This window comes from Danio rerio, chromosome 10 (assembly GCF_052040795.2).
Source record: "Danio rerio strain M-AB ecotype USA chromosome 10, GRCz13ab, whole genome shotgun sequence".
Lineage (NCBI taxonomy): Eukaryota > Metazoa > Chordata > Actinopteri > Cypriniformes > Danionidae > Danio > Danio rerio.
The window spans coordinates 29,635,248-29,650,646 of NC_141030.1; the positions used below are offsets into that span (position 1 = coordinate 29,635,248).

The 15,399-nt window shown below is 33.1% G+C and overlaps 1 protein-coding gene and 1 pseudogene across 1 annotated transcript; both read left to right on the top strand.

The window, feature by feature from the left end:
* The first annotated feature begins 3,451 nt into the window (after nucleotides 1-3,451).
* ufm1 (ubiquitin-fold modifier 1) lies at nucleotides 3,452-15,339 on the top strand. The gene is given in 6 exon segments (NM_212627.1): nucleotides 3,452-3,484; nucleotides 3,573-3,629; nucleotides 7,488-7,545; nucleotides 9,196-9,235; nucleotides 10,739-10,771; nucleotides 13,671-15,339. Coding segments are annotated over 6 exon segments (273 nt in total). The 5' UTR covers nucleotides 3,452-3,482; the 3' UTR covers nucleotides 13,754-15,339.
* Nucleotides 4,315-5,057, top strand: LOC798685 (large ribosomal subunit protein uL6 pseudogene; annotated as a pseudogene).
* Nucleotides 15,340-15,399: the final 60 nt, after the last annotated feature.

A 15,399-nucleotide genomic window follows, 5' to 3' on the forward strand; every position in this document is an offset into this window, starting at 1 on the left:
GAGTATGAGTATTTAAAATGTGATTAATCAATTGTTCCACCCTGATTTCTAATTGGACCTAAGTGAGCTTTTACATATGAAAAACACATGTGGTGAGTATTACACACAGGCCTACTTGTTTGCATGATGCTAGTATAATTCTATTTGTTCTGGCCTAATTTAAACATGTTAATTTTAGATATCTAGTTTGAAGATGCATCAAAATAATGAATGATCAATAATCAACTGTGGGTCCTCTGAACATTTGTTAAGAAATAATGCGGGTTTTTCAAGATTTAATTTTAAATATTTTCCAAATGATGTTTAACAGAGGGCGAGGCAGTGGCACAGTAGGTAGTGCTGTCGCCTCACAGCAAGAATCGCGGCTCAGTTGGCGTTTCTGTGTGGAGTTTGAATGTTCTCCCTGCCTTCGTGTGGGTTTCCTCCAGGTGTTCCGGTTTCCCCCCACAGTCCAAAGACATGTGGTACAGGTGAACTGGGTAGGCTAAATTGCCTGTAGTGAATGTGTGTGTGAATGTTTCCCAGAGATGGGTTGCGGCTGGAAGGGCATCCGCTGCGTAATTTAGAGTGGCTAATAATTATGACTTCAACTATATATATATATATATATATATATATATATATATATATATATATATATATATATATATATATATATATATATATATATATTCATTAATTCATTTTCTTGTCGGCTTAGTCCCTTTATTAATCCGGGGTCGCCACAGCAGAATGAACCGCCAACTTATCCAGCAAGTTTTTTTGTGCAGCGGATGCCCTTCCAGCCGCAACCCATCTCTGGGAAACATCCACATTCACACACACACACACTCATACACTACGGACAATTTAGCCTACCCAATTCACCTGTACCACATGTCTTTGGACTGTGGGGGAAACCGGAGCACCCGGAGGAAACCCACGCGAAGGCAGGGAGAACATGCAAACTCAAACTCATGACAACACTACCTACACTGCCTCGCCCTATATATATATATATATATATATATATATATATATATATATATATATATATATATATATATATATATATGTATATATATATATATATATATATATATATATATATATATATATATATATATATATATATTATAATTATTATTATTAAAATGACCTTTATTATTAATAATCTTGGGGGACCTCTGATAAATAAGGGACTGAGCCGAAGGAAAACGAATAAATAAACATTAATATCAATATTAAAATTGTTGTTGTTATTAAAGAAAAAAAATCAAAGGGGGCTAATAATTCAACTGTATTTGTCTGTATCTAATATTATTATTAAATTTATAGTATCTCATATTTTGAAATTTAGACTAAATAAGATTTCTTATATACCTTTTTAGACACATTTAACTCTCAATTTTCTCTAACATTTCAAGTCATTCTAATTTAAAAGCCTACCTAAACAATTTGATTTAATATTTCATTTACTCAATTAAATTCATCTTTTTTTTCTATAGCACTTTTACAATGTAGATTGTGTCGAAGCCGCTTAACATAGAAGTTCTAGTAAAGTCCAGATTTAGAGTTGAAGTTCAGTTTAGTTTAGTTTAGTGTGGTATAAACTTTACTGTTGAAAGTTTTAACACTAAAGCGAGCAAATTCGTGCATGCACAGCTCCACAACTCCCAAACCAAGCAAGCCAGTGGAGACAGTGGTAAGGGAAAAAACTTCAACAATTGATGAAGTGAAGGAAAAAACCTAGAGAGAAACTAGGCTTTGTTGGGCATGACCATCATTCCTCTAGCCAAACTTCCTGTGTGGAGCTGCAGTCTGGACGTGGGAGGCTGGAGAACGCTTGACGTCTATCGTGGAGAACTGCAGGTGTGAGTAGGTCACCAGCGGGTAATCGGCCTGGCCAGCTGGATCAATGCGAAGACTTGTCTGTCACTGTTATCTTTCAGGAATCAGTCTTCATAGTGTGTATTAACGAGCTGCAAAAATGGAGTGTTATAAATGAGAATAGTAGTTATATAAACAAACATGAAAACAAACATGTTAAGCATACAGTATGGTTGCTTATAACAAGATGTCTAGTGCATGGCGAAGCAGTGGTACAGTAGGTAGTGCTGTCGCCTCACAGCAAGAAGGTCGCTGGTTCAATCCTCGGCTCAGTTGGCGTTTCTGTGAAAAGTTTGCATGTTCTCTCTGCGTTCGCGTGGGTTTCCTCTGGGTGCTCCGGTTTCCCCCACAGTCCAAAGACATGTGGTATTGGTGAATTGGGTAGGCTAAATTGTCTGTAGTGTGTGTGGATGTTTCCCAGAGATGGGTTGTGGCTTGAAGGGCATCTGCTGCGTAAAAACGTGCTGGAGAAGTTGGTGGTTCATTCTGCTGTGGCGACCCCAGATAAATAAAGGGACTAAGCTGACAATAAAATGAATGTGTAGTGCATTAAAACAAGAGGAGTGTGTCCTACAGGTGGTTGTCACACACTCATGCATCATACCATTATGCGATGCATTGTGTGTATGCTTTACTAAACAGATAGGTCTTTAATCTAGTTTTGAACTAAGAGAGTGTGAGCCTCGGACATCATCAGGAAGGCTATTCCAGAGTTTAGTAGCCAAATGAGAAGGCTCAATCTCCTCCAGAAGCTTTGAGCTCTTATAGAATGGGTTGGATTGTAGCGAGATTGTTTAGATAAACAGGAGCTAGATTATTAAAAGCTTTATTGGTTAGAAGCAATATTTTATAATCAATGCTGAACTGATAAGGAACAGACAGCCAGTGTAATGGACGATAAAATTAGGGTGATATCATATTTTCTAGGCCTGGTAAGAACTCTGGCAGCTGCATTTTGCAGTAACTGAAGTTGCATTTAATACTAATTTAAGATTCCAGTATTTCTAATCTATGTAATGGTTCATTATTTGGACTTATTTAAGCTTTGTTTCCCTCTAATAATTCTAACGCATGTAATGAAATATCAAATCCTTTCAATTTAATATTTTGGCTATTTATCTTTCTAAAGTTCACTTGTAAACGTTTATGTAATACAAGCGCACTTTCACCTTAAAACATTTTACTTATGTTCTCTCTACCCCTTTCAAAAAAAAAATGATAATAATTTTAAAGAATGTCTATGGTGTGCAAATACTTCTTGCTGTGTTTGCAATTCTGCTTTTCTTTATTTTCCAGCTCTCATTGCTTACACTCATTTCCCGGTGCATTAACAACATGTTTTACGGTATGTCCATCTTGGGGACGCTTGAAATATGCCTGAGTGAAATGCGCATAACGCATTATATTATTTTTTATTATCTCATATTTTTCCACTTTGCTAAAATACATTAATATAATCCAAGTCGTTAAATATAGCTTTAGCCCATTAATAAAGGATAAATTAAGAAAAACGGAAAAGAGAGGTCCATCAAACGGATGACGTGTTACAGCGGGTCCCTGGGTCTTCCGGGTCAGTGTAAACAGTGTGCGGATCTCTCATACAAACCTGTAAAATGTAAGTAAAGACGTTTATCTTGTAACAGCACATTATTTTTTGTTATGTAATGTCTATAATCTGTTAATAAACTCTCTGTATGCATCAGGTCGAAAGTAACGTTTAAAATCACGCTGACGTCGGACCCGCGGTTACCATATAAAGTGTGAGTGCCACATCATTCAACATATTACACACAATATTAACATTCCCCATTTATTTGTTTCATTCGCCTTGATTTGCTAAATGCTGTTGGTTTTACTAGGAACGTTTGTGATCATGTGGCAAGACTGTATTGTTTGGGGAGCTGACTTTTTTATCTTACTTTCTTAATTCTTATATTAATTTATTCATAAATCTTTTTAATAAACGCGTGATCTATTAAATAACAATAACCCAACTGATTAATTAAATGTACATGAACGGTATTAATGTTTTTAGCACAGTGTAAGCTCAGGAATGAGTCACTCCATGGTAAAATATGTCATGTTTTTATGTATAGAACCATATATTTCCCCATGTTAACTTATCACAGTACATCAGGAGAACTGTTTTGTATTACAGGTTAGTTAAGTGTGCACACATTTTAATATAACTTCATAAAACTCAGGTCAATATTCTTGTTTCATTTTGTTAATGCATTGAAGGCTTCACTGTATATATATATTCTTTACTGACATTTGCATTACAGTATAATTCTGAACATGCATTCAGCAAGTAAATATGTCGCCATATGTTGGAGAATAAAGTGTTATATTATTAAATGTTAAAGGAACAAACCCCTCTTTGTAAATAACACCTTGAAAAAAATAGTGTGCATAAAAGTATTTAGCATTTACTAAGCAGCGAGATTTCCCCCTTAATCTGCGAGAATGAAGACCATTCTCAGTAAGCAGACAGTGGACACCCCTGACATTGTCACGCTGTCCCTCAAGGGCCGCACAGTTAATATTTAGGGACTCAGTACTGCTCTCTACCAGTAGTTCAACCACATTAACCTGGACCTCAGTCTGTTGAGCAAGAAACAGAAAAAAAGCTGCGTGTGGATAAGTGGTGGGGTAAAAGAAAAGAGTTGGCCACAGTCCGCACCATCTGCAGTCATGTCCAAAACATGATCAAGGGGGTCAACCTGGGCTTTCAAATTACTATCTGTATATGACCATTTTCCCATAAATGTGGTCATCCAAGAGTCTGGCTCACTGATGGAGATCAGAAACTTCTTGGGAGAGAAGTGCATCCACCATGTCCGCATGAGGCAAGGAGTTGCGTGTGCAGTGTCTGCCACTCAAAAAGATGAGTTGGTTTTGGAGGATAATTACATGTAGCTGGTATCAAAATCAACTGCTCTGATCTAGCAGGCCACCACTGTGAGAAAGAAAGACATCTGGAAGTTCCTGGATGGGATTTATGTCAGCGAGAAGGGCACAGTGGGGGAACAGCAAGAGGACTAAATTAGTCTCTGTAAAATCTGTCAATAAAGCCAATTCCATTTTTCAGTAAAATAAAAAAAATTACTCTGTAGTAAAATTAACCGTTATAATGTAACAAGGAATTGGAAGTAATTAATTTTTAAAAAGGGATGTTTTTTAAACTCCTCTTTAATTCATACTTGGACATAATATAATATAATATAATTTAATATAATATAATATGAAAATCAATCTTTTGTTTACTTTACAGCAATATTTAAATTTTCTGCTTTATGAATGAACATAAATTTTAAAAAGAAAGCCTTTTCTTTTTCATGAACATAATGTGATTCTTATTTGGCATAAAATTAAAGTTAGCAGTCAAACAGCGCATTTCAAACATTACAATTATACATCCCTGATGAACATTTCCAAAATTTCTCATATTTGAAGTGAATGCTGCAAAATAATGTCTTAAATAATGGTTCTCTTAAATAATTTAATCAAATAAAACATACAATATATGGTCAGTGAGGCAGTTCGTCAATAATTATGTGGAATCTTCATGTTTGTGCTGCTGAACTGAATTTCTGCCTGAAAAATAAAAATTATATTTCCATTTTTAAAAACAGGGTTCCTGCGGGGTCTTAAATTTCAAAAACAAGCTTTTAGGCCCTAAAAAGTCTTAAATTCACTGACATATTGTGCTGTAGATCTTAAATCATTTTAAAAAGGTCTTAATTTTCATCTGTCCAAGTAAAGCTACCCAATCGAAATGACAACCATCAACAATTCATCTCAATGAAACTTTTATTTTTAATATATATGTATTTTTTATTGCAAAAAGATCCAATTTACAAGCTGTTTGACTTTTTTTTACAGCAATTTCTCTTAATTAAATTCTCAATTTGGACCAAAATTCAACAAATGCATATTTTTGATTTTTTATGTCACTGTCTAAACAAATTAACTTTTAACAATGTAAAACTTATAGTTTAAAAAAAGTGTATACAACAAAAGTTTTCTTGTTTTGACACTAAATATTGCACTAAGAAATAATTACATTATTTAATTATTTATTTATTTATTTTTGTGGCAACCAACCGGGCCATTATAAAAATTTTTTTTACTAATGTTTAGTCCTGTAAATGTCTAAAATTTATGTTGTAATGGGCTTAAAAGGGTCTTAAAAAGTCTTACATTTGAATTTAAGAAACCTGCAGAAACTCTGGAGAAAACAACCTTTATAAAGATGTGCGCTGTGACTCAAATCTACAGATGCAAATAGATCAAATATAATAAAAGAATCGCTTAAATGTTTGTTCTTTCCACTAATCCTAAAAGATGACATTTTATGGAAGCAAAGCAGTGAGAAATCTTCAAATTGGTCAGTGCATGAAGCAGAAGGTCATGTCTTCCCTTGTGACAGTTGCTCTTAGTCTGTTTACAGTATTGATCGCAATCACTGCTGTGGTCTGTAATAATCTATAGATGTCATACTGTGTCTGGTGGGTCGGCAGATGCACATGCTAAGTGGGTGAGATTGCTCTGTCAAGGGCCATTCAAACAGACTGATTTACCAACTTGGCTCTAAACACCCGCATTGTTGATATACAGTTGAGGTCAGAATTATTAGCTCCTTTTGAATTTTTTTCTTTTTTAAATATTAAAATTCTTTTTTTATACTTTATAAATATTAAATAATTTTTTTAACACAGTATGTCTGAAAATATGTTTTCTTCTTGGGAAAGTCCTATTTGTTTTATTTCGACTAGAATAAAAGCAGTTTTACATTTTTTTTTTATTAACCATTTTAAGGTAAAAATTATTAGCCCCTTTAAGCAATTTTTTTTACTGTCTACAGAACAAACCACGGTTGTACAATAACTTGCCTAATTACCCTAACCTGCCTAGTTAACCTAATTAACCTAGTTAAGCCTATTAATGTTACTTTAAGCTTTATAGAACCATCTTGAAATATATCTAGTCAAATATTATTTACTGTCATCATGGCAAAGATAAATTAAGTCGGTTATTAGAAATGAGTTACTAAAACTATTATGTTTAGAAATGTGTTGAAAAAATTTGCTCTTTGTTAAACAGAAATTGGGGAAAAAATAAACAGGGGGGCTAATCATTTAGGGGGGCTAATAATTCTGATTTCAATACACACCAGCCAGTTTGGATGTTTTTTACAGTTCAGGTGACTAATTATATAAATGTAATTCATTAGACCATTTAAGAGATCAACTGGTTAAATATAGCAGAAGATCATTTGAAAAAACATCAAATTTATTTTTAATGCTCGGATTTGGAAGTGAGCTAGTATTTAGGGTGGCACCATATTGACATGGCATTGTGCACATCTGAAATAGTCACATCACAGGATATCCAAAGTCAAGAAGAGATTATTCAAAATCAAAATGATTATCATAGGTGACCAAGCTCCATACTTTGAAATCAGTGTAATTTTACATTAATTGCACAGTTTTTCCATCGTTAACATTACAGTTTAAAATTTGCAAGTGTTTAAAGGGATAGTTCAACCAAATATTAGAATTTACTTTGAGGTTTTGTTTTAGGTTTTGTAATATGTTGATCTTATTGTGTTTCAGATTAAGTGTTCCTGAGAGCACACCATTCACAGCGGTTTTGAAATTTGCAGCAGAAGAGGTGAGTTGATGGCATAAACATGTTATTAGCTGATATTTTGTTACTTATTTAAACCGTAATAAAAATATCTGCATGATAGTAATCTTCAAGGATGATTGTCTTATTACTCTTCACTTTTTGAAAGTCATTGATTAAAAATGTTTATATTACGTGCATGGATCATAAACATTTGCTCAGTTTTATCCTATTGATTAAATAAGGCTTTTCTGGTAATGATTTATCCTCTTTCTAGCATAAATCAGACTTATCTTGGTGTCCACAGCCTTTCTTGTTAAAATCAGAACAGGATCAATGCAGAATCTAGTATTTCATGCTAGTGGAAAAGTCATTAGAATTAGAGATAATTTATATTTTACCAAGGAAAATTCCACAGTATTTCCTATATTATTTGTTTCTTCTGGGGAAAATCTTCTTTTTTTTGGTTGTGAGGCTGGAATAAAAACAGTTTCTAAAAAAAAAAAAAAACTTAACAATTTTAAGTTGAATATAATAGCCCTCTTAAGAAATATACCCATGTTTGATTATCTACAGTTAGACAATCAAACACGCTGTTATTCAATAACTTGCCTAGTTAACCTAACTAACCTATTTAAGCATTTATATTGCACTTTAAGCTAAAAACTAGTATTTTGCAAAATAGGTAAAAAAAAAAAAATTACATACTGTCATCATGGCGAAGTCAAAAGGAATTAGTTATTAGACATTTGTTTTTAAAAGTATTATGATTAAAATGTTTAAAAAATCTTCTTTCTGTTAAGAAATACTTGAGAAATATAAACATTTTACAGGAGGGCTAATAATTTTGTCTTCAGCTGTATATTACCCTATAGCCATAAATTATAAAATATTAGGCATAAGTCTATCAGAAATGGCTTCAAGTCTGACAGAAGCTTCTTAATTTACTGTGGACTGTCTGGTCTGAATTAACGGCTGTATTCAAGGCACGCAGACCCAATGGTCGGATGACGTTGCAGATTATCTTGGGTCGTCGCTCCTTTTTTGACATAATGAAATGCCAACTCTGACAACCTCATAATAGGAAGATGTGATGCATCAAGTGGAAGCCAGAACAAATGATGAAGTGCCTTTTTAAAAAGGCACAGGCTTATTTTCACCCTCTTTTTTTTTGGCCTCTCAAAAATCCTTTTTTGTATTCCTGCTTTAGATGATTATAGTTATGTGATCATTCACAGATTTTTTTCCTCTTGACAAGAACAGATAGAAAAAGTAGCCTACGGAGAGTTAGAAACACAAAATCATCCACTTGTTTTTTTTTTCTGCCCAGTAAATCTGCATTTTTCTTCACGTCAGTTTTATGCTGTTCAATAGTGTAATAGAAGTGCCTTCAGGAAACCCAGAGAGTTTCAAAGCCCATTCTGAATGTATTTGGCCATTTTTTTATATAAACTTTTCTGTAGCTCTTTGTGACAGTTTCTTCTAAAGCTCAGCCCAGGGATGTCTTTTCTCAAACGTTTGAAGGTTTCTTTTCGACTCTTTAAATCACCTAACGCAAACACAGAGTCGAGCTGAGGTTTTTCTTATCCCTACCTGACAGAACAAACAGCGGTGCTGTTTATGGCTTGTGTCTGGCTGTCAGCATATGTTGTTGATTGATGAATAATAAAACTTTTCTTTTTTCTTTGATTTAAGTTTAAAGTGCCTGCAGCTACCAGTGCCATCATTACAAATGGTAAGTTGTTTTTATATGATGATGATGATAATGGTTATTATTATCATTGTCATTAGTATTAAGAGAAGTAGTAGTAGTAGTAGTAGTAGTAGGCAGTGGCAGCCTGTATTTGATTAAACCTTTTAAACCTTTAAGCGTGGTTCTCAAACACTTGTCCCCACTTGTCCCCAAAGTAACAGTACCTAATTTCAGTGCATATAATATTTTATATATATATATATATATATATATATATATATATATATATATATATATATATATATATATATATATATATATATATATATATATATATATATATATATATATATATATATATATATATAATATTTTTATATATATATATATATATATATATATATATATATATATATATATATTTTTATATATATATATATATATATATATATATATATATATATATATATATATATGTATATATATATATATATATATATATATATATATATATATATATATATATATATATATATATATATATTTTTTTTTTTTTGGCAATAATTTTTGTAAAATTTGCGATTCTTGGCATTTTCTTTTAAACATTAACACTAAAGAATAACGTTTTAACCATTGCATTGTGTTGAACAAAATAGATGATATTTTGAAAAAGCTTCCACTGTTGAAAAAACAAGTACTATAGAAGTCAATAGTTATATTTAAAAAAAACCTCCATTTTTTGTTTAACTAAAGAAACTCGTAAAGGTTTGAAACAAGTGCAGGGTGGGTAATTAGTTAAAGCATTTTCATTATGTTCATTAACTGTCCCTTTAAATAATAAAGTGTGCTGTTACATTTGGTGGCCAGACTTACAAAAATACAGGGAACAAAAAACTAAATGAAAGACCCAAAACCACTGGACATCCTAATTTTTTTTTGTGGCTGTATTAAAAATAGTGCAACTACACTAGGCAATGTAACAAAACCACTAACTCCCACACGGTAATTTTTCTTTTTGCTGCCTTAAATCTTTTAGTTCAATCCAATAAACTTTGCTAGTCATATTCCCTTATTGTAAACTTTGTATAACTAATGAAAATTAGTTGAAATGTCATAAATTATTTTAAAAACAAAGTAAAAGTAACAAAAACATTTATCATCATTACTTTTTATCATATAATTTCTTACAGTGCATGATCTGGCCAATTTAATGAACTCCGTTAAATCTGTACCTACATCAACCATTTAGTGTAATTATACATATTTAATAGGAGACTTTAAAGCACTTTAATACTTCATGTTGAGTAATTATTGAAGAAATGATAACCACTACGAACGCATTACTCATATCTCACAACACAGGACAGTTATTGTAAATGAGTTGTCCTGTATTGTGGTTGTTCAGCATTTCAGCACGCCAGAGTGTTTCTGTGCTCTTGCCCATCTGTCTTATTCATTGATTGTCTTTAAGAATGATTGCTTTATGTGTGTATTCATATTTCTGTGATGATGATGATGATGCTGATGTGATCATTATTTTTGTAGATGGCATTGGAATCAATCCGGCGCAGACAGCAGGTTGGTGTCACTACTTTACTCAACAGCATCTGGCTGTGATAAATGTCTTTTTTCCAGCTATAAAGTTTTTGGATATATCAGAATATCATACGAGAGTGGAAAAAGTGATGTCGTTTTTTTTTTTTTTTTCATGTTCAGATGAATGCCTGTTTGTTTGAATCCACCTTTAATGCATTATCTGTGCATTGTGAAATATGATCCCTCATCTCGCACTCACTGTTTACTTGCACGCTTCAGATTTTCCAGGCTATCCTTAGTTCATAATCATCTGCATGCAAATGAAAGGATCCTTCTGTTTACCGCCTCATATTGTTCATGATTATCTGCCTAGGGACCTTTTGTGAGATCGAATGATTTCCTGAGACTCCTTCAATAGGCTGCGCATGTAAATCTCACATATTGCCTAATGAATATTGATGATGCGCTTCAATTATACGATTCCCTATTGTTGTGAGTGTATTCCCCTGACTAAATGTTTCTTTACCGATGTTTTCCATCCTGCTTTACTTGTCATTTAAGACTGTAATCCATTACACGCTGTCTTAATAAGCAGTCCCAGTAGTGTTATGTATGTGTTTTCTTGCCTGAGTGCTGTGCTGTATGTAATCACAGAAAAAAATGACCTGTAATTTTTCAGACATGTCAGAGGTTGAGCACTAAATGTCAAATTTGCTGTAATTCATTAGTTTTACAGTAGCAACATGTCTATCCTGACCCAAGTACACTCTCAGAAAAAAAAAGCTACAAAAACCCATCACTGGGGTGCTACATTTTCAGATAGTACACTTGCTGATACACTACTCTCAGTTAGTACCTTACAAATGCATACTGTTGCCTTAAAAGTACATTTGTATACTATTAGGGTACACACAGTGGTGGAAAGAGTACTGAAAAATTATACTTCAGTAAAAGTACCATTACTTGCCTAAAAATTTAGTGCAAGTAGAGTAAAAGTATCTGTTGTAAATATTACTCAAAATATGAGTAAAAAGTAGCCCTTTCAAGAGTAGTGAGTAGTATGCTGTAAAAAAGGGACACATTTACATGTAATTTGTCCAATAACAACGTCAAATGGCTTTGATATTTGGTTGATTTTAGGTTGTGTTGGAAAGTGACCCAAAATACAACGTTGAACCAACGTCATTTAGACGTCAAATACTGATATTTATTCGTCGTTTGTGGCAACCGAAATCCAACATCCGATAGACGTCATAGTGGTAACATCCACACAACGTCAAGCTGTAACATTATTAGACGTTGATATTTGGTTGCTTTTAGGTTGGACGTTGTACATTGGCGTCGACATGACGTTAGGTTCTGATGTCAACCCGATTTCCATTTCCTTACAAATTGCATCTTGTGCCTGCTGAGTGTTTAAGGCCATTTCTGTCATCACACAGTAAACATCCGTCATGTTCTCATCAGTAAAATGCATCTAAACAGTCTCTGGCTCAATGCGTTAAAAGATTTTGGACATCTTCTTTGGACACTTTTAATGCTTCCAAAAAATTATAAATCGCCCGTGTCTTGAGGTAGTTCAGTATGATGTGATTTACCTTCTATGTGCGATTTGATTGAACAGAAATCACAGTACTGATTTTTCTAATCCCCATAGACAAAAAAAAATAAGTATAAGGGATTGTGCATTATGGTTGAAGAAAAGTAGTGCATGAAATGTACCGATACTGCATTAAAAAATATACTCAAGGGAAAGTAAAAGTACACATTTTTAAAACTACTTGGTAAATTACAATTTCTAAGAAAAGCTACTTAATAACAGTAGTTTGAGTATTTGTAGTTTGTTACTTTACACCACTGGGTACACAATTGTACATTTAAGAAATATGAGGTATACATTTTTGCTATTTAGGTATAAATATACTTTTAAGGTACAAATGTGAACCTGGTAGCAGTGGTAGGTACAAAAGTGTATGTTTTAAAAAGGTACCACCCAAATAACCCTAGATATTTCTGAGAGTGTATGTAGCCAGTTTGGGTTATGTATTGCCTGAAGACATGTACCTTGTGAAGATGTACCTTATATAAGCACAGACTAAATATAGACTATGCTCAGACATCTAAATGGATTTCTTTTCTTATACTTTTCATGTTATTGCAGAGTTGCTGTTTAAATGCAATCCATAAGTCTTTACCTTGGAATATAAATGGTTCATGCCATATGTCACAATTGAGCTGTAGAACCTTATTTATGTAATTTGGGTGGGTTTATTTTTACTAATAGTCATTATACAATATCAAACTTACTTTGCTCCGTAAAGGTTTTGTTTATGAGCAAATCAACACTATAAACGCACACTAAAGGACCGACCAAAATCATCTCAGAGGCAAAGAGGAGTAATTTTAAGTCCATATTTAAACTCATGCCACAAGCAGAGAGTAATATAGTAGTGTTTAAAAAATGTAAAGAATAAAAATGAGAGATCTGAAAGATGCAGCACTTATGAACACATCTCTATGGAAATGAAGTGTATTTTTAAATGCAGAGCTCATAAACATCTCACCCTTTTGAAAAAAGAGACTGTCAACGCAAAGATTTATATGTAATAAATGATATTAAGTGAGAAAATGTTACATTTTCTTGAGGCATTGCGTAATATATATCTGAAATATTTATTTTTCAGTGTTGATTTAACTGTGAAACAACTGATAACATTTTATATGAATGATTACAGTGATTTGATTTTATGCACATTTGTATTTAGGAGTAATAGGTGTCTTAATAATTTAGAATAAACTATTTAAATTAACATTCATGGATCTTGTTATTGTTTAGACATTTAGTAGTTTATTTTTCAGTGTGTATTAAACTGTGAAATAACTGCTAACATTTTATATGAAGAATTCCACCAGTAATTTGATTAATTGTCTGATTTTGCAGGAAATGTGTTTTTGAAACACGGCTCAGAACTACGAATCATTCCCAGAGATCGGGTTGGAGGAGGTCACCAGCCCAGGATGTGACTATCCAGTGGTTTTCTGTCACAGACGATGAACATACTTATGTATTTATTGTCCGGCCTTGAGGTCTCAGCTCTTAGCTGCTCTAAACAAGCAGTGCTGCAGCTCCAGATCAGTCAGAGGACCTCATAAATCTCACCAAGCTGCCACCACAAACACCCTTCCTGAAGACACACACTGGCAGAATATTGTTGATGTTTTGAGCACCAGAATTACTAGGTATTATGAGCTGTCAAAGAATGTTTAACAGGAATACATACATAATGCATTGCTTGTAAAAATGTGCATTATGACCTTTACCAGATAACAACAACATAATTGTCAAATGTCTTCTGCATGAATACAATAAATTGGATGTGCATTAAAGCCACTGCAACAATCTAATCAAAAAATAAGAATAATTCAGATTAAAAAATAGAATCAAATCCTAACATAAAAACTAAGAGAAAATGAAAACATACTTGATGTGGTCTTAATGCACATTTTATAAATTCAGTTCAATGTCTTAAATAAAATGTCTGTTTTAATGTTTAAAAAAATACAATTCCCATTGTCCATTTTGAGATGTGACAATTTAATAGAAAGCAACGTATTTTGGCTTGAAGTTTTTGCATTCTTTGTTTTATGGTCTAGCAATTTAGCTTTAAGCTCCTGTAGTAATTCTGCAGTTATTGAATGATTCATTGGATTTACTATTTTTTTAAAGGTGAGTGGTTGCAAACAATTGATATGAGCTGAATTAAAACAAACTAATCAAATTTAACAATGTTCAACTTCATTTGTTTAAATTCAGCCCGTATCAATTGTTTGCTACCACTTACCTTACAAAAATTTAGTAAATCCAATGAATATTGTTTTTTAGTGCATTAACATCGATTCCTATACAAAGTATGGTTACTTAATCTCTAAAAACATAACAAATTAAACATTTTATAATGTACATACTTGATAAAATATGTACACACAAGAACCATTTCCATAGTTGTTAAAAATAGTGTTACATAAACCAATCTGACATCCAATTTCTCAAAAGTTGCTTTCTGCCCACTCAAGTCAGCGGTTGTGCCTTTTCATTAAGGCTTAAAATCATGACTTACTGCAAGACCTGAATAGTGCATCAGGCTAATGAATGGCGGACCTCTACCTTTGCTTTTTGTACCCTCCACTTTCCCTCCTTCCATTACATTTACAGAGAGGCAGAGGCGAAGGAGGAGGAGGAGTGTCTGACTATTCAGTGTCATAATGGATCTTTCATTTGTTTTAATAAAAGAGCAGGCATGCTGTGCCCTTTCCGTGCCACTCATTACTGGGGAAAGGGGAAAAGTGCATTATAAATACAGCAAGGCCTACATTATTCAAACGCAGACATGTTACTCTGGATCACATTTGAAAAGGCATCACTTGCCTCCAGCCTCATTTAGCAGGAAGTGATGCGGTTTGTTCATTAGCCGGGAAAGAGCTGTGCTTTTATAGAAACTAACAATTTCATTTATGTGAGGAATGTCAAATTGACTAGTCAAAAAAGTTACAAATACACTTACAGTACGAGTGTTCATGTCAAAAACATTAAAAAAGCATTGAATATCAAACTACATGCCTGCATGTAAATTTGCTTGTTTTTGCTGCTTTTTCGTTTTTTTCACTTAATT